The following is a 27,860-nucleotide window of genomic DNA, read 5'->3' as shown; positions in this document are numbered from 1 at the left end:
CATTCAAAAATAATTTATGTCTGGGGTCTGGCTGCACTCTCTCACACTAGATAAGAGATCTGGGACATAGGGTGAAGAACAGCGTCTGGTGGTGCAACCTACTGTATGGGTAGGGCGGGATGCCTGAATGCCTCTCACCCCTCATGAATACAGCATTTCTGAAAGCATGGGGCAAAGTAAGAAAACATCATGAATTTCACAAATTGTTTGAACTTTGCTTCCTGTCCTGCACGTAATAAATGGCCCCTACGAAGCTAATAGTTGATGCCATGAAACATTTGACATTGTAACAAAAAGGGTGCTAGCTGCTCTCTTTATATTTTCCTATCAACCTATCTAATAAATAGAAACATCTACTCAAAAACTTGATACAACATCATATTTCCCAATAACAGGAACCCCTGGTCTCCAGAAATGTAATTTAATATACTCTTGTTCCTATTCTAGAGGTCATTTTCTAACAAACACAGTTTTGAAGACCCACAATGGATCCTTTTGAAACATTACACCACCCAATTGTAATCCTACAAAGAAGAGGCTAACTTTCCTTTACACCGGCATAAAGAAGAATTAATGGACCCTTCAGCCTATTAAGATGATATCATGATAACAACAAATTATACTGGTAGTTCAAGATCCTAATTGGGAATTCTTACTAATTTTCTTGGTGCTATTTTCCATTCATCCCTTAGTTCAGCAATCTGAATAAAACAAATTGTTTTATCTATCCCCTTAAGAAAAAAATGTGCAGTGTTCATTAGCAAGCAAACACTCTTTTCTTTCTTTTTCTTCTAATATTTAACCACCTGAGTGCTAAAGCAATTTACATTTCAGGCTAAATGTAGACAAGGCTTATTCTCCATGACTCCAAATATTATACACACAAAAAAAAAAGATGTCACCTGCCATCAAACTTTTGCCTATTGTCTTGTTTCCACAAATAAATGCTACTCTGCCTGTGTTTACTGAAGCTGAAAATGAGAAGTGACAGCAATTCAATTTAACAAAGTACGTTTCCATCTTTGCCTGCAGTCTTGATCCCATTCATGTCCCACAAACCCAACAGTCTACCCAGTCTTGCCTGCCAAAAGAAGAAAAATAGAGCAGAATCAAATGCATGGAGCAGATTCGAAGAGGCGGAGAGCAACCTGCTGGCAGTCCTGTGCTCTCACATAAGGTCCTCACCTTCACACCGTTGGTAGTCATTCTTCTCCTCTTCAGATGGCTCTGACACCTCTAAAGCAAAAGCATCAAGCATTTGCTTGCACTCCTGTAGCACAGTAACAATCTCTTGATTATTCATAACGGCTGCTTCCCACTTGACTGTGAATCGAGTATCCCTGGGTGTGCTGTGATCAATGACCTAGGAGAAGACACATATTCTGAATAAAAAGGATTTTTCAAGGGTGATACCTGCTGAACAAAAGGGGTAAAGAGATGATTAACTAAAACATCATCAATTATGAGTGAAGCTCAACCCGTGGAGAGATAACGGGGGGAAAACTACATGGAAAAATACAACAGCTTCTGAGGGCTTTATTAGAAAAACGTGTGAAATTACAGCAGGGTGCCTGGCACATATGGAGTTGTAACACATAACAGAGGAGAAAGGAGTTTACAGAGAAAGCTTGTTCAAAGTAAATACGTGCCACTTCTTCATTAACAATCTATAAAGTTAACTACACTGTTTCACTGTTCATGAATGCTGGGATAACTCTAGGATGGCTTGCTTAAAGTTTTCCACTGAATGACAGTTCATGTAGGTAACGCAAATGTGGTGTGAACAAATCACCAAAGGATCCTGGCTACTGCATTTTAAATATAAAATGTATTATTATGTCTGTCAGTTGGTGTAGTTGCTTTCAATGTCTCAATTTAACTATTGCAAGGGGAAATGTTTCAATTTATCAAGCTAAGTAGTTAAGTTAAGCAGATGTGGACAGGCCCAACAAACCAGAAAAAGAGCACCCAGAGGGCCCAGCTTCTAGTGAATACAGTAGTAGTAGATGCCACAGCACCATCAAAAGAAAGAAGTTTAAAAAGCCTTTATTGGAAATGCATGGCTTAGATCCGACAGCAAGCATGTTTCAGGCCCTGATGTTGCCTTTTTTCAAGCTACTGAGTTACGGATAATCAGTCAACTTTTATACATACATCTCATAGAGCGCCTTCTATAGGCATTCTGCAAAATAATATCATTCCACAAAAAAAGGAATAAAACACAAATATAATGTAACTTATAAACAAAATGTCCTTAATTACAATGTTTCCCTTGATGCACACATCCAGGTGAGCTCAACAAGTCAAACATAGTATATGTAAAATAAAAACAAAAGTACCACTATATTAAAAATACCAATGTATTAAAAACAGTATAAATATGGAATGTAGGTCATTTTCCTGATAAGGCCATGGGGTTCCAGAGTCTCAAGCCGGCAAATCCATATCGCTTCTTTTCTTACCCAGCTTCTAGTGAACCCCAGAATAGGAAAATGTTCCACAAGCCGTTTCCTTGTTGGCCCGTATAACACCCATATCAATTAGCACATACTACTTCTAATATCTGTGAGAGCATACCCTAAATATTATGGCTTTTGGTAGGCTCTAGAAGGCCGTTCTGGTGCTAAACCTCAGCATTTTTGGAGTAAAAGGTTTCCTTAGAATGTTTTAAGGTCATATTAGCCTTTAATGATACATGGTTTCCTCTCCTGCTTAAAACTCAAGTTTGTATGTGGTGTTCTAAGTAGGCTGACAACAAGTTAAATATTATATATATATATATTTCAAAAGATTGTTGCAAGCGCATATGTAGTGCACTACAACATATGTGGTCTACATGGTGACATGTCCATGTGGATTGTCATATGTCGGAAAGACAGACCTGACTCTCCGCATCCGGATGGATGGACATGCAGGTCTACAATTAGTACTGCTTTTCGTAATCAAGACAGTGAAGCCAGCGGCTAAACATTTTTTAGAAAGGGGACATAGATTACCTACATTTAAGTCCATAGGGATAGATCATGTCCCGGCCCCTAGATGCGGAGGGGATAGAGCCCGAATTTTGCTACAGCGAGAAACTTATTGGATTAAAAAATTGGGAACGCTGGCCACAAAGGGATTGAACGAATATTGTCAGTTCAATTGTTTTTTGAGCACAAGATAAGGCTGGGAGAAGGATTGCCTTCACTTTATTTATGTTTCTTTGGTAGATGTTTTAAATCACACTATCCCTTTAAGTAAGGGGGAGGTGGTTGGGTAGTAGTTGGGACATGCCTGTGGTATTGGGTGTATTTAATGTGAAGTTTTTATGTGGCCAGTTGTATCTTGAGAAAGGCTCTAGGCCAGAGCCGAAACATTGATATGATGGCAATGTAACAATAAAGATCGTTTTTTATGAAAAAGTCCCTGGAGTGCGCTTGCAACAATCTTTTGAAATGTGAATGGTTCCCTAACTGCACCCGGGCAATGAAGTAAGCTGATTGAAATGGATTTCGGAGTGCGGATCGCGACGCGATTGTGTATATATATATATATATATATATAAATATAAAAACTGTGCAGAATGTAGCACTAACAGGTTTATTAAACCTCACTAATTTCATCTAACATATTTTGTGTAAATTCCTGTGAGTGCCGCATTCTACACAGTTTTATTTATTCATTTTTACATGGCACCCAGGTGTTGTTACTTATTGGTGGAGTGCAACCCAGGTGCTACCCAGGTGGAAAGGCGTTACCTTGTTGAAAAGTTGACTCCTAAACTTAAGAAAGTTGATTGCTAGACTTTCCCAGTATGGATTTCAGGAATGTGTTAGTATCACTTTAAGCAGACCAAACATGTTGCTAGGCAGCTTAGACTATTTCAATGATACTGCCCCATGCTCTGTCAGGTTTGGGATCAGCTTTGACAGATCCAAGGATCTTGTTGTAGGGCAGATGATCTGTCCAGTTTAAAAATCACATCTGCCCATCCACCATGCAGGAAGGTACATTGTTTGGCTTTGTCAGATGAAAGAATTAAGATGCAGTTGCAGCTTCTCTTGAATTCCTGTAGTTCTGATATTTTGGAATAGAACAACAGACCTATGTGTATTGTCAGTCATATGACATCTGTCCTTTTAGCTTCTAGATGGGTCAGCAACTGTGGAGGGTCAGCCAGTGTAAGTCCACCTTAGGAAAAACTTCAGCAACAGTTTAAATGGATGTATCTCATTAAACTTACATTTTGATTTATGTGTGCCCTAAATGTACTTGTGCACTCTTTTCTAAAAACCTAAATATTTTAGTGTCAGTCACTGCAATTTTTGTCTCTCTCCTCTAGTGAGGCAGCTTCTTTAGAAAAAAGTTCAACCATGATACAGCTGGTGGCATGTGAACATGTAGGATTAAAGACAGCGAAACACAAAAAATAAACCCAGCTTAAAGTAATGCCATTATGTATAGATGTGATACCAGTAGCCTGCATTTTAATGACCTCCCCAGTGTTTGTAATGCACAATCCAATCCAATCCAATCCAAAAGTATTGCAAACATGGCTGCAAATATGCAAGTTCCTTCTCTTGCCAGAAAATCTTGATTTCAAGGCTAATCTATGTGCACATTAGATTTCGCAAGCCCTGTGCAGTAATGCTTCTACCTTTCTATGTTCAGGATGGATCATGTGATTATCTATGCCTTGCCTCCAGGTTTCAGTGCTCCTGCAACAGCACAAGCCCCTATTTTTGGGGAACAAATGCATGTTTGCACCAGCATCATTTTCCTAATCAAGGATGTTCATGTATTTTAACTTGGATGTCACTTGTTTCACCTGGATACCTTGCTATAGTTCCTGCTGTGGTCTGGCCCAAACCTTGACCTTGCTTGCTTGCTGCCAGTCTCAACTTCCAGTCTATTTATCATTTTGAGTCTCCTCCCTTGTACTGTTATTTCAGAATTATTAATTCAGTCCCCCTTTATGTTCCTCTTATTAAAAGTGTTTCCTTTGAGTTCAAAAAAGATCCAGCAATTAAATTAGTGAATAAGGGGCCAGAGGGTGTTTCACAGTATTTTTTTTTTTTTTAAATGCGGTTAATTGTCCTGTAATAATTGGGGTTCCCTAACTTTATAGGAACAACCCTACAATTCCAGTTTGTGCCACACCTGTGTCTCACCAGTTTATCTTCTTGAATTCTTTGGTGCTTTTGCCAAAAGACAAGATTTTACCCCCTTTGGATTTATGACTCGTCTACTGAACTATTACAAGGGGAAAAAACTTCTTTAAAATGAATTTACTATGACCTGAAGATCCATGCGTGCAATTATCTAGAATAGTTAAAAGAGTTTATCAGACCTTTACAGATTCTGTCTGAGCAGAAATATTCAAAGCTCCGACAGTGAGAATTGGAATTCAATAAGATCACTGTCAAGGATAGGAAACCCCCCAGAACTGGATCTCCATGCCTATAATCTGCCAGACAAGGGAGCTTCAGGTGTTTGGTAATACCCTTTGGGCTCTGAACCATTCAAGCTCTTAATTCTGTCACCTATGTGTTCTGGGACAATCTGGATATCTTCTGCATCATATATTAAGGGGCTGATTTACTAAGACACGAATTCCGACCGAATTGGAAAAATTCCGATTGGAAAACGAACATTTTGCGACTTTTTCGGCGCCTTTACGACTTTTCGGAAATTATCGCGACTTTTTCGTTACCAATACGATTTGCGCGAAAAAACGCGAGTTTTTCGTAGCCATTCCGAAAGTTGCGATTTTTTCGTAGCGTTAAAACTTAAAAGGCGCGACGTTTTGCGCAAGTTTTAACACTACGAAAAAATCGCAACTTTTTGTGCAAGTTTTAACGCTACGAAAAAATCGCAACTTTCGGAATGGCTACGAAAAACTCGCGTTTTTCCGCAAAAATCGTATTGGTAACGAAAAAGTCGCAATAATTTTCCGAAAAAATCGCAAAATACCGAACATTACGAAAAAAACGCAATCGGACACATTCGGCCTGTTCGTGAGTAATTAAATGGGCCCCTAAGTGTGCAGAGGTTTAAATGAATGCTAAAGCAGTTAACCTGCGTAAAGGTGCTCTCCTCTTATTCTGTAATATATTAAGGTAAACTGTTAGTGTTTTCTAATTTTTTGGCAGAACAGAGCTCACATAAAGAAGGTCATCTTCTGTTCATTAACCCATTGTTAAACTTGAAAAATGTGAGTTTTATCAAGAGTAACTTGAGTTACTGGGATTGGTAAATTCTCTAATAATAGAAATCCAGTTTAAAGGAACAGTTCCATATAAAAATTAAACTGGGTAAATAGATAGTCTGTACAAAATAAAAAATGTTTCTAATACAGTTAGTTAGCCAAAAATGTAATCTATAAAGGCTGGAGTGAACAGATGTCTTACATAATAGCCAGAACTCAACTTCCTCCTTTGCAGCTCTCTAACCTGTTACCAGTCAGTAACCAGTAATAATCAGTTAAGTGGGGGGGGGGGGGGGTACATGGGACATAACTGTTTGCTTTTAAATATGACCTGTGTGCTCAGAATCAAAAGCAAACTAACTGACCAAACAGTTATGTGCCATGTGGCCCCCCCTTAAGTTACTGACTAACAAAACTAAAAGGTTAGAGAGCTAAAAGGAGGAAGTTGTGTTCTGGCTATTATGTTAGGTGTCCACCCACTCCAGCCTTAATAGTGTACATTTTTGGGTAACTATATCAGAAACATTTTTTATTTGCACGGTCTGTCTATTTACCCAGTTTTATTTTTACACTGAACTCTTCCTTTAAAGAAAATCTCAGCAATAATTCACTAGCCTGTAGCTATGTTCAAAATATCTATATAGCATTTATTTGTTTTTATATTATTTATATTAATTGTATTATAAGTTTTCCTCAAACTATTTAATCCATTACCAAACTGATAAATAAAAAATCCTTCTGGACTACCTCATCTCAAGCAACTTTTAAAAATGTTATAATCACCCCAAATGCTCTCATACTTTCTAAACCTTCGATGCGATTTCCCTAGACCCCCAACCTAGCATAACTCCCATCGACCCTTTGTAATTTACACAATAAGACTGCATAACAACTATAAAATTTGGCTCAGTTTACATAATTTTTTTTGTGCAAGTATGTCCTGAATGTTGGATACTCTAATGGGACCTAGAAACAAGCAACTAAATCTACACATATGCCACAGGCCTAAAGGGGACAAAAACCCTTTGAATTTCATTTTGCAAAGATATTGAACTTTTCATGTAGTCTTCCTTGAGCACTGTTGTTTCTGAGTCCCATGAGTTAACGGAATATCCAACAACTTTTTCCCACGGGCATATTGCAGCTGTACTCTGAGTAGTAATGCATGGAGTGAAAAGGTTTACTATTAATAAAGAAGACTTGGGAAACAAGTGGTTTGGAATTGTAAAGATTTTTAAAAGATATAAGATATAAGGGGTTGAATTCAAATGATGCAAATAGTAACATGGCTCAGCGAAGATCTAGGGTTAGGCCAATATAACATGTGAGGACAAAGTACAAAAAAAAGACTGCAATCAGGCATTTTTTTGCACTTTGCCCACTGTGCAAGGCATTGAAGAAATAGCCCTAGGCCTCTGCAGCTATACTCTGCACCAATACTCAGCACTGTATTAGTGAAGGGCTTGGGGGGGGGGGGTAGGTACACAGGCACCTGGTGCAGTGCTTATCTCTGGGTGCCAGTTTTCTCAGTTTAGATTGTAGGGCGAAGGTGGGCAGGCGCAAGTGCTCCTAGAATGAGCATTAAGGGGTGCCCTCTTGTGTCCCCCTGTGGAGCACCCCTGTGCTGCTCTGATTGTTAATGTTCTCCAAATATCCCTCTTCACTGGAAACCATTCGCCGCTGTTACTAAAACAATGCAGTTTATGGCAGATAATTGTACCAGTATGTTAGGGGACACTAGCACTGAACTAGGGGTAAAAATTGTGTTGATCTTCTCTGCGATAATGCTGCTGTATCTTCTAAGTAAAATTATGCTTGCATAAAAAGATACTTAACACTTTTTGTATGGTAAGAGGTAAATTAATTTGGCATACTAAAAATGCAAATATGTAATTCTATATAATTTAAAAACAATAAATATTTATTCTTAATATTTATAAATACATTTTAAAAATGATGCTCAGTGGTACAAAGTTGGAGTTGGAGTAAATCTAGTGCAGCCTGCTGTTTCTTTATACAGTATGTAAAAGAAACAACTTCCCATGTTTAACAACTGCATCTTTTATAAATATTGCAACATGGAATGCAAGTTTGCTATTCCATTAACATTCACAACTTAGCCTGTGAGGACAGAGAATGGGCTTATGTCACTGACCCATTCCTGCCCCATATTTTGTTTTACTACAGATGTAGTGGTGCAGGCTGCAGTAAAATAATGAGAGATCTCAATCAAAAAGAGTCTCTTAACGATGGCTTCTCTTGTTAATATGCACGGACATGAAAGGCTCGCCTTTTCTTCCTATACAACTTTAGTGTGTGCAATTTGCAGGGGGGCTCATTGGCATAAATCTCTGCAGCGACTTCTAGGGGTCAACTGGATTTACATTACTTTCTGACAAGAATTAAATGAAGGCCTTGTGGTTATACGAACAGTTTTCTAGACTGCAACAGATGGGCATGAATGTGCTCCCTAGGCAAACTATCAGTGACATCTGTGTCCTCTGAATTCTGGTGGTCTCAGCCAATTAAACAACAAAAAAGGGGGATGAATAAGCAGGGAGGCTGGCCAGCCCGAGCAAGAAACTCCTGTATTAAGTGCACCACTGTGAGCATCCCAAAGCTGAGAACTTGTTATAATGATAATAGAACATTTGTGGTTTGGAAGGCAGCCACTTAATATGTATTTTTTTTAATCTATTTTCAAATAAGAACAAACAAATGGCTGCTAAATAATCTTATTTATGTTTCGCAAGTATAAATGTGTGCTTTACATACATTTTAGAATTGTTTTCAAAGTTAAAATGATATGCTCTTCCGAACAACGGATACAGATTCAGAATTAATTAACTCTATAAACCCCATAATAGAAAATTAAAAAGCAGGTAAAATGCATTAACATAAGAGGCACAAAGCAAAAATAGTTAACTAGCTTCGCCACTGTACAAGCCATTAAATTCACACATTCTTTGGTGCTAGTTCATACTCCTCAGTATATTTAGGAGAGATAATGAGCTACAAATATAAAGTCCCTCTACCCCTCAGTGCTTTTGTCACAAGCAGATTAGCTAATAAAACTACTCTTCAATTTCACAGAAGTGATGGTCTGAGATATTTAATAAAGTAAATAAACTCACAAACTCACCCACTCTCTTTAAGAAAAAACTCAGCTGTTACCTTCTGGAGCACTAAGACATTATTTTGCCCAGTCCTGCGCTTAAGGGCAAATGCCCATACCTGATGCACTCTTACCTTCCAATTTGTGCCTGTATGTTACCCAACAACTTAGATTGTAAGCTCTATAGGGCAGGGACCTCCTTCCTACTTTGTCTCATACCACATGGCACTTATATATATATATACATATATGTATTTATTTATTATATCACTCGTCCTCCCTGTGTGTAATTTTGTATTCTGTAAGATTGTACAGCGCTGCGTACCCTTGTGGCGCTTTATAAATAAAGTTATACATACATACATACATACATGTTTAAATAAAACAGTAAGTTGAACGTATTATTTGTTAAACATGGACTTATAGTATCTAATCCTTTTTGCTCAGTAACCATGTTTACACTACAACAGGCCTCTAAAAATATGAATAGTAATTTTAGTAAAAGGAGGCACACTACTGTGGAAGGGACACTATAATGTCTGAAAGATTTCAAGAAGTAACCACATATGTATTCTTAACCAGGAAGAGATCAGGGTATGACATGAAGTATTTTACTTAACAAGGCAGAGATTAGGTATGACCTGTAGTATTCTACTTTTTAACCAGACAGAGATGTGCATCAAAGTAATTAATATATTATGTATTATTGCCCTGCAAAAATATTATGTATTATTGCCCTGGTAATAGTTTATATTAATAACCTGTTGTGTAGCCCTGGGAGCAGCCATTTAAAAGGATAAAAGGCACAGGTTACATAGCAGATAACAGTTAAGCTCTGTAGAATACAATGGTGTTTTATCTGTTATGTAACCTGTGCCTTTTCTCCTTTTTTCCAGCCTTAAAGGAACAGTAACACCAAAAAATAAAAGTGTATAAAAGTAACTAAAATATAATGTGCTGCTGCCCTGCACTGGTAAAGGTTGTGTGTTTACTTCAGAAAGTCTACTATAATTTATATAAATAAGCTGCTATGTAGCCATGGAGGCACAGGCACATAGCAGATAACAGATAAAACACTATTGTATTCTATAGAATTTATCTGTTATCTGCTATGTAACCTGTGCCTTTTCTCCTTTGTTCCAGCTTGAATGGCTGCCCCCATAGCTACACAGCAGCTTATTATATAAATTATAGTAGTGTTACTGTAGCAAACACACCAGTTTTACCAGTGCAGGGCAACAGTGCATTATATTTTTATTACTTTAAAGCTCTTTCATTTTTTGGTGTTACTGTTCCTTTAATGGCTGCCCCAACAGCTACACAACAGGGTTTTTCTTTTAAAAACTATAGTAGGGTTTCTGAAGCGCAGAATTTTTAAAAGTGCAGGGCAATTATACATATTACTTTGATATACTTACATTTTTTGGTGTTATTGTTCCTTTAACCAGGCAGAGATGGGGTATGACCTGTAGTATTGTACTTAAACAGACAGAGATGAGGTATAACCTGTACTATTGTACTTAACCAGGCAGTTGGTCACTGTAAGAACCCTGGAGCTACCACCTGCGTCAAGTGCAGGGACCTTTAAATGCAACTACCTTTAATGAATGGCAAAAATGTTCACAATGACTAAACCAAACGTTGTGGAACAACTTTTATTGTAGTTATTAGAAAATTAACTTCTGATTTTGAAATCAAATGTTTTATCAATGACCCAGTCTGCCCAGGTCATGAACAACTGCACCCAACTATGCCCAAGGTTCAGTTAAAATCTATTTCCATTTCTACTCCACTCCTTTTTGTGTCTGCTATTTGTGATAGGTCTGTGTCTTTAAACACAAACAGAGGTACAGCTGAACAGCGATGCACTAGGGGAGACAGACAATAACTAAGAAAGACATTCTAATGCTGCTGTATTCATTTAGCATTGAATAAAATTGGTGTGGAATAATTCAGGGAAGCACAGCATCAACAGCTTATTTGTCCCAATTTAAATAAAAACCCTTTGCATATTCAAATATGATGTGTATTGCATTCCTTAATCAAAATGCTCTACATAAATGTTGTCCATAAATGAAATTTTACTGTAATGCAGGCAAATATGTTCTAAGATGTGCTTAGAATAATGTGTTTTTATGGTTCAACTTACTGTCCCAGTCAGGCAGTGTATTATTTGTCTGAAACATTATAGCTTACTTCAGGTTGCTACCCTTGTTTCAAGACGGGACAGGGGCCAGGTGGATGACTAGTGGGTGGGGTGATAATGTCAAGTTGTGGGACCAGCAGTTTTGACATGGTTTCAGAGCTCTGAAACCCAGATAACCAGTTCTGAACTGGTCAGCCCAAATGAAAACTGAACTATGCAGGTCAAGGCCAGACAGCAGGACAGAAATTAGGGGTAGGCAGAAGAAGCATGTGCCTAGGGAGCTACAGTTAGGGGGGTGGTGGGGACTGGGACCTTAGACAGGTACCTCTCCAAATGGTGGGGACTTGAGCAATCCTGCACTATGTGCCACCCTTTTGCTAGTGCAGAAAGATGCTTTTTGCTGGGGGGGGGGGGGGTTTCCTGTGTCACCTTGACTCATGGCATGCAGGCCTGGATTTATGTAAAGCATGTGGGCTAGGGCGGCATAAATTTAGGGGCAGCATGCCACCCAGCCACACGTAAAATTAGCTCACATGCAGAAAACTTGAGGGGGTGGGGCGAAGAATCGGGGAGCCTCTGGGCAACCCAAACAGAAATCTAATGCTGATGGCATGAACGACCTAAAGGGAAGGGAGGGGGGGAGGAGGTGTGAGTTGAGGGAGAGGCTGAGGGTAGAGTTGCTGAGTGATGGTGCCTTTGCCTTGGATGTTGTCTTAGCCTAGTTTGCCTGTCAACTGGCAACCCGAGCTATGTGTAAATGGCATTAGGGTATCCAGAGAGCCACTATACACATAATACATTACACATATATTTCCTTACCTCCAATTAACATCATACAGGTATGGGACCCATTATTCAGAATGCTTGGGACCTGGAGTTTTCCGGATAAGGGATCTGATAAAAGTCTGATAAAAATCATTTAAATATTGAATAAACCCAATAGGATTGTTTTGCCCCAATAAGGATTAATTATATCTTAGTTGGGATCAAGTACAAGGTACTGTTTTATTATTACAGAGAAAAAGAGAATCATTTTTAAAAATTAGAATTATTTGCTTATAATGGAGTCTATGGGAGATGGCTTTTCCGTAATTTGGAACTTTCTGTATAATGGGTTTCCGGATAAGGGATCCTATACCTGTATATAAATCATATAAAATAACTATTTTGAACCTATAGACAGTTAAACATAGTTTTATATTACTTTAATAGAACTATATATTTGTCATGTGTGGGTCCTAGGTAAAGTCATCAGCCCCTATGTAGGGTTATCTGTCTACAGAATGCACAGCCATAGCACCTGTAATTTGTACTGATTGCCTTTAAGGTTATCCAACCCCAAATATGAAATTGTGGTCATAAGGTATGAAATATACATACAGTCACTCTTAGATATTTGAAATGTCATCCAAAGTAAGTCTTTGGAAGTAGATATTTAGTAGATATTTGATTATATCATTAAAATCATATCTTTCTAATAAGTACTTAAATATATTAGCTGGGCAAATATGGGCTAAATTTGTTATATATATATATATATATGTATGCACGGGCTGACATATATAATAGATCAAAGGTTCAATTGAAGTGGCAGAAGACCTAAATCTACAGAATGTTAAAGCACTTACTGCTTGTTTTTAAATAAAATGCGAGTTAAGGAAATTATCTTTATCTCAAAATACCTAAAAGAAGCCATCACCTAATGACAGACTTGTCACAAATGACAATTGGAGCAAATTGTTAGGAAGGCGAGGCCTAACGACTTAAGGAATTATCTAGCTGTGTGTGTGTGTGCACTAATCTGGTCATGCAGCTCTGCACTCTGTACCAGTCAGATGGTGGAGTGGAACAGCTAGGTCTTTGTCAATGTTAATAGCACCATGGGCTCCATTCTTCATGAATATGCATTGCCTTACCCTCATCTCTGAATAAAGACACTTGTGGTGTATGATATCCAAACACGGACAGCTCATAAACTCACTTAAACCCAGAGACAGTATACTAGAAAGAAGAACTACACAATATGCCACAGATTTTGTGATGTCTTTTAACTTTTTTAAAAGCACAGAGAATATGAAAACTCTTTCCTTAAAACCAGGCATTTTAAGATCTAAAGGCACTGACATGTGAAGGGTTAATTTTGATTGGAATTTGTGCATAGAAGTAATCTGCATAAAAAGTCAAGAAGCAATGTTTAATGCTGCAAAAACATTGGTTACATATCATAAAGGTTAATAAACTTTTAAACAAAAATACAAATCACCAATATGTGAATACCGTATATACTCGAGTATAAGCCGATCCGAGTATAAGCCGAGGTACCTAATTTTGCCTAAGAAAACTGGAAAAACTTATTGACTCGAGTATAAGCCTAGGGGAAATGCAGCCTCTACTGCTAAGTTTCAATAATCAAATTATTTAATAAAAGGATACTCATAAGTGCTTACATGACTACCATATTAATAAACACAAGGTATGGGCTGGAAAATGAGGCGCTTTAGATTAGACAAATGTAATAACACAAGAGATTTTCCATCTGGGGAGTAGGAGGCACAAGAACAACTGATTCTATGGAGACCATAAGGGGTTATTTACAAATGCAGTCGCATGTGCAGTCACACTAAAATGGACACAAATATTGGCTGTATATTAAAGTTACTTGAATATATACTCCTTGCACTTCTCTTAAGTGCCATTGCATCCATCCTGCCTCTTCTGATGAGTTGTGCCCAAGCATGTCTATTTACACCGGTGAACCCCCAAGTTACCATCACCCTAAATGGTAACTCTAGGGCTGCCACTGCAAGTTGTGTCAAAAAGCAGTCTTGCACCAATAGAATTAACTCCCTTTTAGAGATGTGCATTGGAAGTAATGGAAGCCCAACTGTAAGTATGTTAGCCATAACTTGGCACACCTCTCTCTTCACTCCTTAAAATTGTGCTTTTCACACTGAACTGCATTTGTAAATGACGTTTTAAATTACCTTTTATTTCTATAAAGAGGAGGCAAAGGTCTTTCTGTCACATCATCCTTATTACTAGAGCTCTTCCACTTCCATCTCCCTGACACGCTGGACTCCATGTGCGCCGAAAGTTTGAGCGGCGCGTAACCATGGAAACCGTACGTTCTATGCATACGGTCTATGCAATCAGTGTTACACTGCTGAAAGCAGGCGCGCGTCCTCCACAGCGGCAAACGACGAGCGAGCGAGCGAGCGCACGTCAAGGAGCGCAGAACGTAAACTACCGTATATACCCGAGTATAAGTCGAGGGTGCCTTTTTCAGCACATTATTGGTACTGAAAATCTCGGCTTATACTCGAGTATATACGGTATGTGAATTTACAATAATAATAGTTCTTACTGTCCACATAGCAGTGGCTGGGACAAGCAGTGATAACTTCAAGAAAAGGTATTTATAACACATATATTAGAAAATGGTATTTATTTTATATGGATATTGATATAATTTCCATAGTACAGGTATGAGATTTGTTATCCAGAAAGCTCCAAATCATGGGTAGGCCATCTCCCACAGACTCTATTTTAATCAAATAATTCAGATTTTTAAATTTGATTTTCTGTTTCTCTGTAATACTCGATGGCAACTAAACTGTATAAATCCATATTGGGTTTGATCCAGATTATGGAAAGATCCCTTATCCGGAATCGCATATGTGTACTACTGCTATTGGCTATACAAAGCACAGAGTGAAAGTGTATTATAAATACAAATAGGGCAAAAACCCTGAACTGTATATAAATAAAAAGCCCAAATGAAAACTACAGTCATGTTCAAGTTAATGGCACAGAGTTTGCCCATCATGGCACATTTTTCAGCTTAAGTGATTAATTTAAATGCTCTAGAAGTTCCTCGTGGTCAACACTATCCTCAATAATAGCAAACTTTTAGGGAATGTTTTAGCAGTCCATGCTATTTTACTGTGGAAGCATTTACGTTCATAGGTCCAACACTGCCACCTTCTGGATGGCAGTAATTCCTTTTTTCCTTTAAAAGGTTAAGCCTTAGCATTTCATTTATCTACTAGTGTTGTTTATTAAAACAGTTTAAAATGTTTTAAAAGTTTTATTTGGCTTTCTTTATTAGCATTGAAATTATAATGCATTTAGATTGTTATGCAGTTATCTGTTATAAATTTTCAGTTTTTCATATTATGAAACATAAACTCTTTCATTCTGTTTCTTTAACCTAGTAAATGGCAGGTTCTTTGCATAAATTGCACTTCTTAGTAGCACACAAATTTCCAAAAATACATACAAATACATAACTAGTCAATACAATGGTCCAGGTTCAGCATCAATCCCTGCAAGTTAGGATACACTTACCAAAGCCAATTCACATCTGGTTATGCTGAATGACACACACACCCATGGAGGGGAGGGATGGTTGAATAAATATGTGAGGGACTAATTGAATTGGTGAGATATCAGAAACCAACAACCAATTATGCGTATGGGCACCCCCGACTGGCCTTTGGCCTAAAATTGGCCAGATCTCGATCAGGCAGGTTCAGGGTTGGACTGGGGAATGCGGGCCCACCGGGACTTCTGCCTCAGGGGCCCCTGCACCCCCCAATGGCCCCCGCCACCCCCCCTTCCGCTGCAGAGGCCCCCAACACCCTCCGACCCCCTCCCCCGAGCGCTCCTAAAAGCGCAGCACTCGGGGGAGTGAGACGGCGGATCGTGGGAGCACCCTGGGGGGGAATCGGATCTGGGCCGCCGGGGCCCACCAGGTTTTTTCCCAGTACCCCGGCGGCCCAGTCTGATGCTGGGCAGGTTTGATTACCCCATCGCATTAGGGGCCACATTGGCTTAATCGCAATGCAGAGCTGTCAACCTAACAGCTAAAGTCGCTGCCCCCATACCCGGAAGCGACATCACAGACATCACACACACTTCCAGAAGTGATGTCAAACGTATGTGCAGAATCACTGCTGAGGCTGAAATATTCTCCTTGTGCATGCACAAATGCATCAAATGATGTTACCGATTGGTTACTGCGCATGACTGAAATTTAATGCAGGACTTTGGGAGACCTACAAAGTTGGGAGAATTTTGCTAGGGGACAGGAGGACTGAGGAGAGCCTTCAAAACTGGGTAACTCCTGAAGAAATAGGAAGCTCTGGCAATGTGTTTGGCCCTCCCAATGTTACATGTGCAGTTTTCAACACCAGCGGATAGAATGCCAATCTGCTTTAATCTGCACCCTGTTCAGTAAACACTGACAGACCCCACATCCTCCTGTCTATGCTCACATGGGTGGGCACTAAGCAATGACAGGCAGGAGCTGAGGGCACATTTGTGTATTTGTTTAACTACAATATGATTAATTAATGTAAATTCTATTTTTTTCTGTATTGCTATGGTAGAGGTAGAGGCCTGCAAATATTTTTGCTTTCAGTGTTCCTTTTGGGATTGAATATTTAAGCAAGCTACCCATGAATTCATAATAAGGTTACAAATATAAGAAAGTATAGTTGTAACTAGGGATGCACAGAACCCACTTGTTTGGCTGAACCCCCGAACCCACTCCAACGGATTCTGCATATGCTAATTAGGACGGGGAAGGGTTTCGCGCGTGGCGAAAATGTTTTCCCCCTACCATTTAACCCTTCTGAATGCTAATTAGCATATGCTAATTTATGTTAATTAGGATTCTGATTCGGTTCAGCCGGAACTATGGGTTTGCCAGAAAACTGAATCCTTAAAAAAAAAAAGTCTGGATACAGACTGAATCCGGGATTCGGTGCATCCATAGTTGTAACAGTAAATCTCCAATAATGCCAAGGATACTAAAGACAGTAAATAAGCGATCAGCCACAAATTTTACACAATATAGCCCTTAACCTGCTTCTAATCAACTGCTGCAGGTACCTACAGTTTGGAAACTATTGCATGAAGAGAAAATCAAGAAATAAAGCAAAGGCAAAGTATAGCTTCACCCAGGTCATTTCTAGGACCAACAGAATAACATTAAATCAAAGCAATCATATAGAATGGTATTACCATCTAGACGTAGATAACATTGTTATCAGAAATTGCTATATCTATGTCTATATAATATACCCTTGTACCTAGGGTTGGCACCTTTTCTGGAAAAAAATACCGTCCTTCCTATATTTTTATCTTTCTTGCCTATTAATAATATTGGCATTAAGAATCATTTTTACAGGTGAGGCCAGTAAAATACCGGCCAGGTGGCAACCCTACTTATTTTCCCAGTATCCCTGTACTCTCTATACTCATCATTCACATCAGTCCCTGCCCTTGTAGGGCTTACATTGTAAAAAGGTCCCTATCAAATTCACACCCACTATGGTCAATTTTATCAAGAGCCAATTCACATGCCAGTACCTAGTGGATGCAAGTTGTAGGGAAAACACAAAAGCTCCTTTTAGATAGTGCCGTGGCTGGATTCAAATTCCAGAACTGCAAGTCAGCAGAGCTAACCATTGTCCCACCATGCTTCCTATCACAGAGAAGCCAGCCAGGATCTGTGTACATATTGGCCATGTCCTGAGCCCATATCCCCCCCATGCTGTGCGCCCTGCTCCACTGCTTCGGACATATATCAAGTAATGATTCTGTGCATTTCAAGAGAGTGGGTAAAATATATTTCGGGAGTTTGACCAGGATAAACATTGCACTTTGAGTAATGTGAAAGCATAGCATAGTCAAAATGCAATGTGTCCTTAATATCTAAGCTTATTTGCAATTGCTGACTTATAAAAATACTGAGGGTTCTTCTCAGGAAATGTTAGGCAATAAATATTTTGCACATATTCTAAATACCTGTGTATTCTGACAGTTGTGAAACTGAGCTTCCTTTTTATTCACTGGAAAAAAAAACCACAATACTGATTTGGCAATTATAATAAGAGCAATATATTATGCTGGTTGACATATAGCTTGAGGAGATCATATATACGACTAATGGCAAACACTAACAGATCCATACTTGTCTGCACCAGATATGTTTTTGTAATAAAGAATCTTAGGGCACACTCACAATGCCCCACCCAGTGTGCAAAGGGCAAAATAAAGTCCACATTCGGCCATTTTTTTTCTCACTTTGCCCACTGCATGGGGAATTGTGCAAATAGCCGCAGACCATTTTGGAATGCAGAAACCTGTGAACTGCTCTTTAAATTTAGGGCAACCTCCGTTGCGCAATGCTAGATTTAAAAGGGGTAGCACGTAGGTCATTCAGGTACGGAGAACCAAGAGGCACAGGCCGCATCAGGGCCTTGTCCTTAACGCCTGCTCTAAGGCAGGGAGTAAAGACAGGGCTGCGGTGTGCCTCTTGGCACTGCTCTTTGCAAAGAGCACCAAGATTTTTACAGCCCCACCCAGTGAATATAACGTATAAATTTAGACCCATTATACAGTAATTGCTAAACTTAGGCTGCAACTTGAAACGTACACCATGCAGTATAGTAAAAATAGGAACTTTAACATTAAAGTTGCATGAATGCAACAATGAAAGCACAAGGAGCTGGGGCATTGGGAAATGATTAGCCATTATATTCACTTGGGCAAATATCACTTGACTTATCCTTTACTTTAAAAAAAAAAAAAAAATCTTTCTAGTTTTTTTATTATAAAGCAGTAACAAATAATTTTTTGGCTTTGACTCTGATTTTGCTGTAATTAGCTGACTTTGTTTAACTAGTGATAATGAGCTCTGTATAAACAAGCCCTTCTTTTTACCACTGTGTTGTGATTGTGTTAGCTTACAGATAATCAGAGTTGCAAAAAAACACATGTTTTATCTGTGAACTGATAATATAAATATCTACCATGCAAGAACCAGGAAGTTACATGGACACATTTCTTTAATAAAAACAACATGCAAAACTTATTTACAGCACAATCCCTTTTGAACAAGCAGGTAAGCAGGGATGTCCACCTTTGCAAATGAAGAACATTACTTAATATTAAACTATAAAAAATGCCTCCTTTGTATATTCAAATGAAGCATTTACCAGATTCTGGGTTAAATGCAGAGATCGGCAGCTGGAAGAGGGACATCGAGACTGTCTGTGTAGAGCAGAGTCTAGCACTACTGCACATGCCTGGCTGTCGAGGAATAGCCCATCTGGGAGGATGGGGTTGGGGCATATTTTAAAAATGTCAGTATTGTTAAAGGAAAACTAAAGCTTAGTTAAAGAAGTAGGCTAGTAATGTTTTACATTATGTTTTGGGTTTCTGTACCAGTCCAAGGCAACCACAGCTTTATAGCGGGGAAGATCTGTTCCTCTGAAGATGCTTGCATTTGTATTACTTGACAGTATTTCCAGCTATCATTTTCTTTAAAGGCCCCCACTCCATATGCAGTGACTTGTTTTAGTAACTATAAACTATACCTGGTTTAATTTCCTCTTAAGACTGCACTAGAGTGGCACGCCATTCCGTAGAAGGGTAACTTGGGGGAGAATTGCCTGCTCTTGGACATCTCACAGAGGTGCACCATCCACAGTAGTAAAGTGATGCGATAAGTTACACCTTCAAGGGCAAGATTTTAACTTGTGTGCAAAAATCCCACAGTGTAAAGGTGGCCACACACGTGGCGATTTGCGATCTTTCGTGCAACCATCGGCCGCACGAAAGATCATCAATCCACCACTAACGTTCAGGGCTGAAACGGCAGATAAGGAGGTAGACACAATAGGATTTATACCTCCTTCTGCCGATTCAGCCCCGACGGCAGATTTTGCTCAGGTGCCTTCTATGGCGCCCGATCAAAATCTTTTAACCTGGCCGATCGGCGAGTCGACCGATATCAGCAGTCTCCTGCGATATTGGTCGACTCGCCGACTTGCCATACACGCACCGAATATCGTACGAAACGAGGTTTTGTACGATATTATCGGTGCGTGTATGGCCAGCTTTAGAGTCTGAGATCAAGCATTGAGTAGAACTAGAACAAAGTTTATGGTAGCTTACAAAGAAAGATGGTGGTGGGGCAGGGGGGTTCACACCAGGGCAATTTTGAAAATTAGCAGTCTATTTAGAGAAACTGTCTACAAACAACTTCCTCTTTGTTAGGGTGGAATAAAAGTGACTAATGTCCGGATTCAGCAGGATTCAGTTAGAGGTCCTGATTCAGCAGGGCTAGAGGTTTTTCATTTCTTTACAACAAAATTAAATTGAAGGTTCTGCATTAGCAAGAGATCCGTCTGAGTGAATTTTCAATCAGAAAGCCAATGGCATTGACATCTTAAAAAGTAAATAAACTAGAATAGGACTGCAGCTATTCTGTACCAGTGTTGAGCATGCTCATCAAACCTTTCCTGCATTTGTATAACTTGACAGTATTTCCAGCTATCATTTACTTTAAGGACCCCCACTCCATATGCAGTGACTTGTTTTAGTAACTATAAACTATACCTGGTTTCATTTCCTCTTAAGACTGCACTAGAGTGGCACGCCATTCCAAAGAAGGGTAAATTCAAAGATAATAGCATCCCTATAGGTTGGAAAGCATTTCCATTCATTTAAAGATGGCCATACAGTGATAAATAAGCTGCTGACTTGGTGAAGATTTGGGGAAGATATATGAGCAGTTTTTAAGAATTAAAACATAAACCAATAATTCATTAGGAACAGGGCACAATTTGGAGCTATGAACAGCCAAAACAGCAGCTTCCCTTACCGACGTCTGATTGGCCACATTTCATTCAGGCTTGCTGGAGAATCCTGTCCATATGCCAATGGATGTCATCTCTTAACACAGGTGTCATGATAAACTAGACGTACAGATGGTTGGAGCTCATATGGGGGCCAAGCACAATCTGCCAAAAAAGGTAAAACATTGTCATGCTAAGTGTATGGCAAATGGAGGAAGACTCCAGCACACAGAAGGGCATACAGGTCAGAAATGAAGGTAGGCGGTACAGCAGGCAAGGCAAAGTTCAATAAACAGGCCAGAGGTCACAACTAGGAAATTCATAGGGACCAAGCAAGGGTGCAGAAACCAGGACAGGACACATTTTTCTTTTTTGATCACAGAGGCTCTCTGAATTAGTTTAAATGGTAGCTGAATCCTCTGATGCAAAAAATCCTCTTATAGATTTTGCCCAATAAACAGGCCTGTCCCGAGACCCAGCTTCCCTGTTAAAAAAAAGATATTAACCCTATGCTTCCTCTCTCTATGTTATATACACTTTCAATTTTCATGTGAGCAGAAATTTTTGATCAAGAGAGGTAGTAGCCAAAGTGGGGGAGCTCAGGTTAGCAGACAAAGGTATGTACTAAGCATTGTCATTTAATTATCATTAGTGGTATGCTACAGTCAGCCACCAAAAGTAAGGACATTAGCCCTCAACAGATATAACTCTGTGACTTTACTGATTCTAGTACAGAAACATGCCAGTTGTGTATAGATATAGAGGCATGTTTGGGTACACATTCAACACAAATAGCAATGTTATTACATTTTGTAAGCATTACACAGGTCTGCGAATGTATCTTAGCGCCCCCCATTTTCTAAACGCTACTCCTCCTACAGTTTTAGGGGTACAACACCTAAACTCCCCACACTTCTTTGCTTAGTGGAGCATGTTGCTTGTGTTTTTCTAAGTGATTCCGACCCCCGTCTTTTTGTGGCGCCGCTCCGAACACCCCAATTTTCCTATTGATTTTGACAGATTTTGAAAGATTTTCAAACTGCTGACTTTGAAGGTACACCCCCAAAATTGAATAACTTAATAATGGGGTCACCCTAAATGAAACAGTGACATTTGTTGGATGACCCCAAAGTGGGAGGGGCTAACAACAGCCAATCATATTTCACCCATATAGGGAAATTAAACCGGCTGCCAATCTTACAGCTTGGAGGCTACACTCCCCAAACTTGAATCACACAGTCATGGGGTCAGTCTGATGCCCAAAAGTGGGCAGAGCTGTGAACAGCCAATCAGATTTTACCTATTGACCTGGCGAAAATTCAACCTTGAGTCGAAGTCCCCCAGTAACAAACAGTGGCACCCTGGTATAAATAGTGTGAGCTTGGCAGCATTTTAAATTTAAACCAATAAAATTCAATGGATGAAATCTGATTGGCTGTTAGTGGCCCAACCCACTTTTACTAATTTTGAACTGCAGTTCCCCAGTGACCAACTTTGCAAAGTTTGTAACTTTGAATGGCAAATACCCATTGACTAACTTTGGCAAGTTTAACAACCCTGGAATTAATACTTAAATAATGTTATTAGTTTAAATATAAACCAATGAAATTGAATTGGTGCAAATTGATTGGCTATTGGTGGCTCTGCCCACTTGTTCTAACCCTGAATATGTAGTTTGGGAACCCTGGCATAAATAGTGTGAGAAAAGCAGCATTTTAAATTTAAACCAAAATAATTTAATAGGCAAAGTCTGATTGGCTGTTGATGGCTCCACCCATTTTTTTTTAAAACCTAAAAATGCAGTCCCCTAGTGACCCTGGTGTTAATACTGTGAGAATGGCAGCAGGTTGAATTTCCCCATTAAATATCAATAGTTAAAATCTGATTGGCTGTTGGTGGCTCCACCCACTTTTTCTACCTCTGAACCACAGTTACCTGGTGACTAGTTCTGCAAAGTTTGGGGACCTTAGTAGTGATATTTAAAAAAAATGCCAGCAGTTTAAATTTAAATATATGAAGTCTGTAGGTGAAATCTGATTGGCTGTTGTTGGCCCCACCCACTTTTCTCAACTTGGAACTTAGTCACCCAGTGACAAACTGGGCAAAATTTAGGGACCCTGACATTAAACATGTGAGAATGGCAGCAGTTAAAATTTCCCCACTGAAAACAATGAAAGAAATGTGATTGGCTTTTGGCGGCAAGTTTGGGAACTCTGGCATCAAACCAATAAAATTCAGTAGGTAAAATCTGGGTGTTGGTGGCTCTGCCCAGTTTTCAAAACTAAAACTGCAGTCTCCTAGTGACCAACTGTGAAAAGTTTGGGGACCCTGGTGTTAATGCTGGGAGAATGGCAGCAGGTTGGATTTCCCCATTAAAAGTCAATAGGTAAAATCTGATTTGCTGTTGGAGGCTCCGCCCACATTTTCTAACCTTGAACCACAGTTACCTGGTGCCTGACCCTGCAAAGTTTGGGGACCCCGGTTTTTTACAGTGAATTTTCAGTCGGTAAAATCCGATTGGCTGTTCACAACTCTGCCCACTTTTGGACATCAGACTGACCCCATGACTGTGTGATTCAAGTTTGGGGAGTGTAGCCTCAAAGCTGTAAGATTGGCAGTCGTTTCAATTTCCCCATAAAAGTAAATGGGTGAAATATGATTGGCTGTTGTTGGACCCTCCCACTTTGGGGTCATCCAACAAATGTCGCTGTTTCATTCAGGGTGACTCTATTATTAAATTATTCAAGTTTGGGGGATTTAGCTTCAAAGCTGTAAGCGTGCCAGCAGTTTGAAAATCTTCCCTGTCAAAGTCAATGGGAAAATTGGGGTGTTCAGATTGGCGCCACAAAAAGACGGGGGGGCGGGATCGCTAAGAAAAGCACAAGCAACATACTACAAAGTTGTACCCTAAAACTGTAATAGGAGTAGAGTTTAGAAAATGGGGGGCGTTAGAAGAAGGAGGAAGAAGGAGCTGAAGTCGAAGAACAGCATTTTGGGTTTTTCAACCCAACATAATTATTTACCAAGCCAGACCAATTCTTAGAAATAACTGTATATGTTTATAAAGAAGCATACTGAAATAAGTCTACTTAGAAAGTACATTCCGAATGATATACATTGCTTTGGATTTAAAAACATTATGTTTTTGCTCCAAAGCCTAGTGAAGAAATTTTTTTTAAGGGGAAAATTTGTTAATGATTGTTAATGATTGACAATAATAGTAACCTATAGCCAACGATTTTCTACTGCAGGAATCTGTAACCCTACTGTTCTGACCACTATGATGCCTAATTATAAAGTGGGGTAAAAAAAAGCATACCTCGTCCATATGTACTGTATATACACTCATTTGCTGGGACTTAAGAATAAAATATGGGCACTGAGTTCCACATATGGGCACTCACACACTGACTTATCTTAGGCTGGTTAACCCATATGGACCATTGACAACTTCTCACTCCCTACTTAGCAGTGAAGTAAGAAGGCTGAAATTAGATGGCGATCACCTTAGTGTCCGGTAAGACAAAGACAGTTTGTTAGGTGTCTTTTCCATTTGATCAGCATTCAATGGTTTCTTAACCCTTTACAAAACTGGAAAAAGTAAAGGGAAGCAAGTATACCATATAGAAACAGGATACCAAATAGGTGAGCCTTAGATGTGACATGCTGTAGACAGTGCAAAAAAGACTCTCATTTGACTAAGAATATATGGAGTTGTTCAACTTTATGGACATAGATGCTTTCTGACTACTCTGTACCAGGCCCAAACCGGCAATCTGTGGATTGTGGCGATTGCCGAGGGGCTGGTGTAAGATGTCATAGGTAGTCACTATTTAGCGGCCTTTGGAGGACTGTTTGGGCCTCTCTGTACTTTAAATGACAGGGCATATTTTGAATCCCAGTCCATATGAGCTCTGTATAGAGAGCCACCTAAGCCTTAATTAATGTGCACTTTGCCGCTCCATCTAGAATTAATTTGTCCAGTAGCCAGCAGAGCGTTAAGTAAAGCAAAGTTATTTGGCGCCTTATACATATTTATGCACCCTTAACTTACATTGGCTCCTGCCCCCAAGCTTATGGTTATGTTGATGACTATTTTGAAGGTTTCTGAACATGCACAGTACTACTACTATTAGTTTGATTCTATTTAAACCTACAGTATTTGCCTGATTTGAGGACAGTGCTTGCATTCCTTTAATGTATACCCAATTTAAAATTTGGTATGTTTCTATTACACAAGAGCATTATCTTCTAGGATAGTCTCATCTGTTCTAGGTTGTTTATCTTCACCAATATAGTTTTGTTAAAATTTATATTAAACATAAATTATAATTGATGGATTGGCTCTTCACTCCTGACAAGGTAGCACTCAGTAAGAAGTACAACTAATAACTAGTCAGGGGAATACTTTCCGTACATTCAGGGAAATAGATTCCTTTTATACATTCCTTTTTTAAATTCTGAGGCAGGTTAATGCGCCAAGTCACATATAAAATATATCATCACTGCACTTTACAAGACACACTGTTTTGTATAGATTCGCAGGTACCTGTCTCTGCGTGTCACGGCCACCCCCTCCCCTTCATGCACACGCAGTCGCGCACATTTCCATTATCTGGTACAGAGAAATAGGGATCAGTGAACGAGGGAGTTAAAAATTATCAGGTCTCCTGCAGTTGCCCAGAGCTTCTGACCCAATTTAGATGCAGCTGGTTGGCATGCCACCCCTAAAGTCCTGCCACCCTAGGCCCCTGCCTTTGTGGCCCTGCCACAAATCCAGGCCTGATAACACGCCAGCCCTAATTAATTCCTATGGACAGTGAATGTCTGGCTGTATCATTTAAGCTTATGAATGGCTAATTCTAAGCGAGGAATATTCAATATTTAAATAGGGTGGTTTTGTGTAAAAATAAAGCAGAGAGAAAACAGCAAGGAAATGGAGAAGTGAAAAAAAGGAAAAAGGAAACCATGTGCTTGGCCACAAATGCATTGCATGGGTAGTACCAGGAACCAAAAAATAGGTCAACAGAATATAAAACAGGAGTGTGTTACAAACCCTACTATCCTGTGACCAACAGGGAGAACACAATATCCTGTAATTAGTTAGCAGCGGCTACAGTATCAAGTATGTTACTAGATCATAGAACTGTACACACTGCAATAAAGAAAAGTTCGACTAGGGCTCATAGTTCAAGAAAATAACCCTAAAAATGAATGACTAAAAAAAGCTATATATTATATAGTGTACTTACTGCGCCAGCTTAAAGTTTCATTTATCACAATAGCATCGATCACCCAAGACTTCAAACATGTCATGGGAAAATATCTCTTTTTCAAAACACATCAGTTAATAGAGCTTCTTGGGCAGAATCCTGCATTGAATTCCATTTTTCAAAAACAGATTTTTGGGGCTAGCACAGGGCTAGCTATATTCTTAATTTCCCAGGGTGCCACAACCATGTGACCTGTGCTCTGATAAACCTTAAGCTGGCCATACACGTGGCGATCTGACATGTTTCATCGTCAGATGTGCCACACAACATTCAGGGCTTATTCGGCAGGTAAGGAGGTAGAAACAATAGGATTTCTACCTCCTTCTGCCGATTCAGCGCTGAAGGGAGATTTTGGTCAGGCGCCTTCCATGGCGCCCGATCAAAATTTTCCAACTGGTCCGATCGGCGAGTCGGCCGATATCAGCAGCTTCCTACGATATCGGTCGACTCGCCGACATACCATACATGCACCGAATATCGTACGAAACGAGGTTTCGTATGATATTATCGGTGCGTGTATGGCCACCTTTAGTCACACTTTACTGCTGGAGTGATATCACACCCCCCTCCCTTGTCCCCAACAACCAATCAGCAGAACAATGGGAGGGTAGCAAGACAGCAGCTCCCAGTATATATCAGAATAACACTCAATAGTAAGAAATCCAAGTCTGGCTTGGGACTCCTCCAGTTACATGGGAGTAGGAGAAACAATAGGTTACCTGAAAGCAGTTCTAATGTGTAGCGCTGGCTTCTTCTGAAAGCTCAGACTCAGGCATAAAGCACTAAGATGGCTGCCTACACACCAATATTACAACTAAAAAAAATATTTTATTTGGTTCAAGAATAAAATTTTAAATGATAGATTAAATTATTTGCTATGTAAATAGTGTAATTTAGAAATAAAACCACCACCTGACCACATGGGATTTCATGAGTACCTGTTTATTTCCTTTGTTCATACACAAAAAGGCTAAAGGTGTAGAGAATCATTTAAGACTATAGCACATGGGCATTTTAACCACAGCTGCCTTCTGGTGGAAAGCAACGATGGCCAACCATGTTACCTCCTGCAGTAACAGCACAATTTTATGCTTTCTGTAATTGACAGACTACTCAAAAGGCCAAAAATATGAAATCACCTCAGAAACAGGAAACATTGAGCAGAGCTGAGGCAGCTATTGGAGGTGCGAACAGCGTATAACAAATTACAAAAGAGTTGGGTTGGCATCTCTAGCCCTCTACACTTCTGCTGTTAAGGTTGCTGATTCAGAAGCGTCATAACAGATGGGCCTTATTCATTTTGCTACCTACTTTTGAAAACTGAACAATATGGAACGGATACAAAAAAGCAAATTTGCAAGTAATAGGATGCGGGGGCAATTATTTTAACACACAGATTGAGTATTTATATTCTCACCTTAGAACACACAGAACAAAAATTATTGTCCACTTAAGGAGAAGGAAACAAAAAATCAATGGGGTGCCA

The 27,860-nt window shown here is 39.4% G+C and overlaps 1 protein-coding gene across 3 annotated transcripts in view; it reads right to left on the bottom strand.

The window, feature by feature from the left end:
* The window catches only part of alpk1 (alpha kinase 1), a 99,868-nt gene that overhangs the window by 50,711 nt on the left and 21,297 nt on the right, over window positions 1–27,860 (bottom strand). Inside the window, 2 exon segments of one of the 3 annotated variants that reach the window (NM_001097274.1) lie at window positions 1,186–1,363; window positions 21,128–21,266. In NM_001097274.1, coding sequence (NP_001090743.1) covers window positions 1,186–1,303 — 118 coding nt within the window. In that variant the 5' untranslated portion in view covers window positions 1,304–1,363; window positions 21,128–21,266. 3 annotated transcript variants of the gene reach the window in all.

Source organism: Xenopus tropicalis, chromosome 1, assembly GCF_000004195.4.
Source record: "Xenopus tropicalis strain Nigerian chromosome 1, UCB_Xtro_10.0, whole genome shotgun sequence".
Lineage (NCBI taxonomy): Eukaryota > Metazoa > Chordata > Amphibia > Anura > Pipidae > Xenopus > Xenopus tropicalis.
This window is presented reverse-complemented; position numbering and strand designations above follow the sequence as displayed.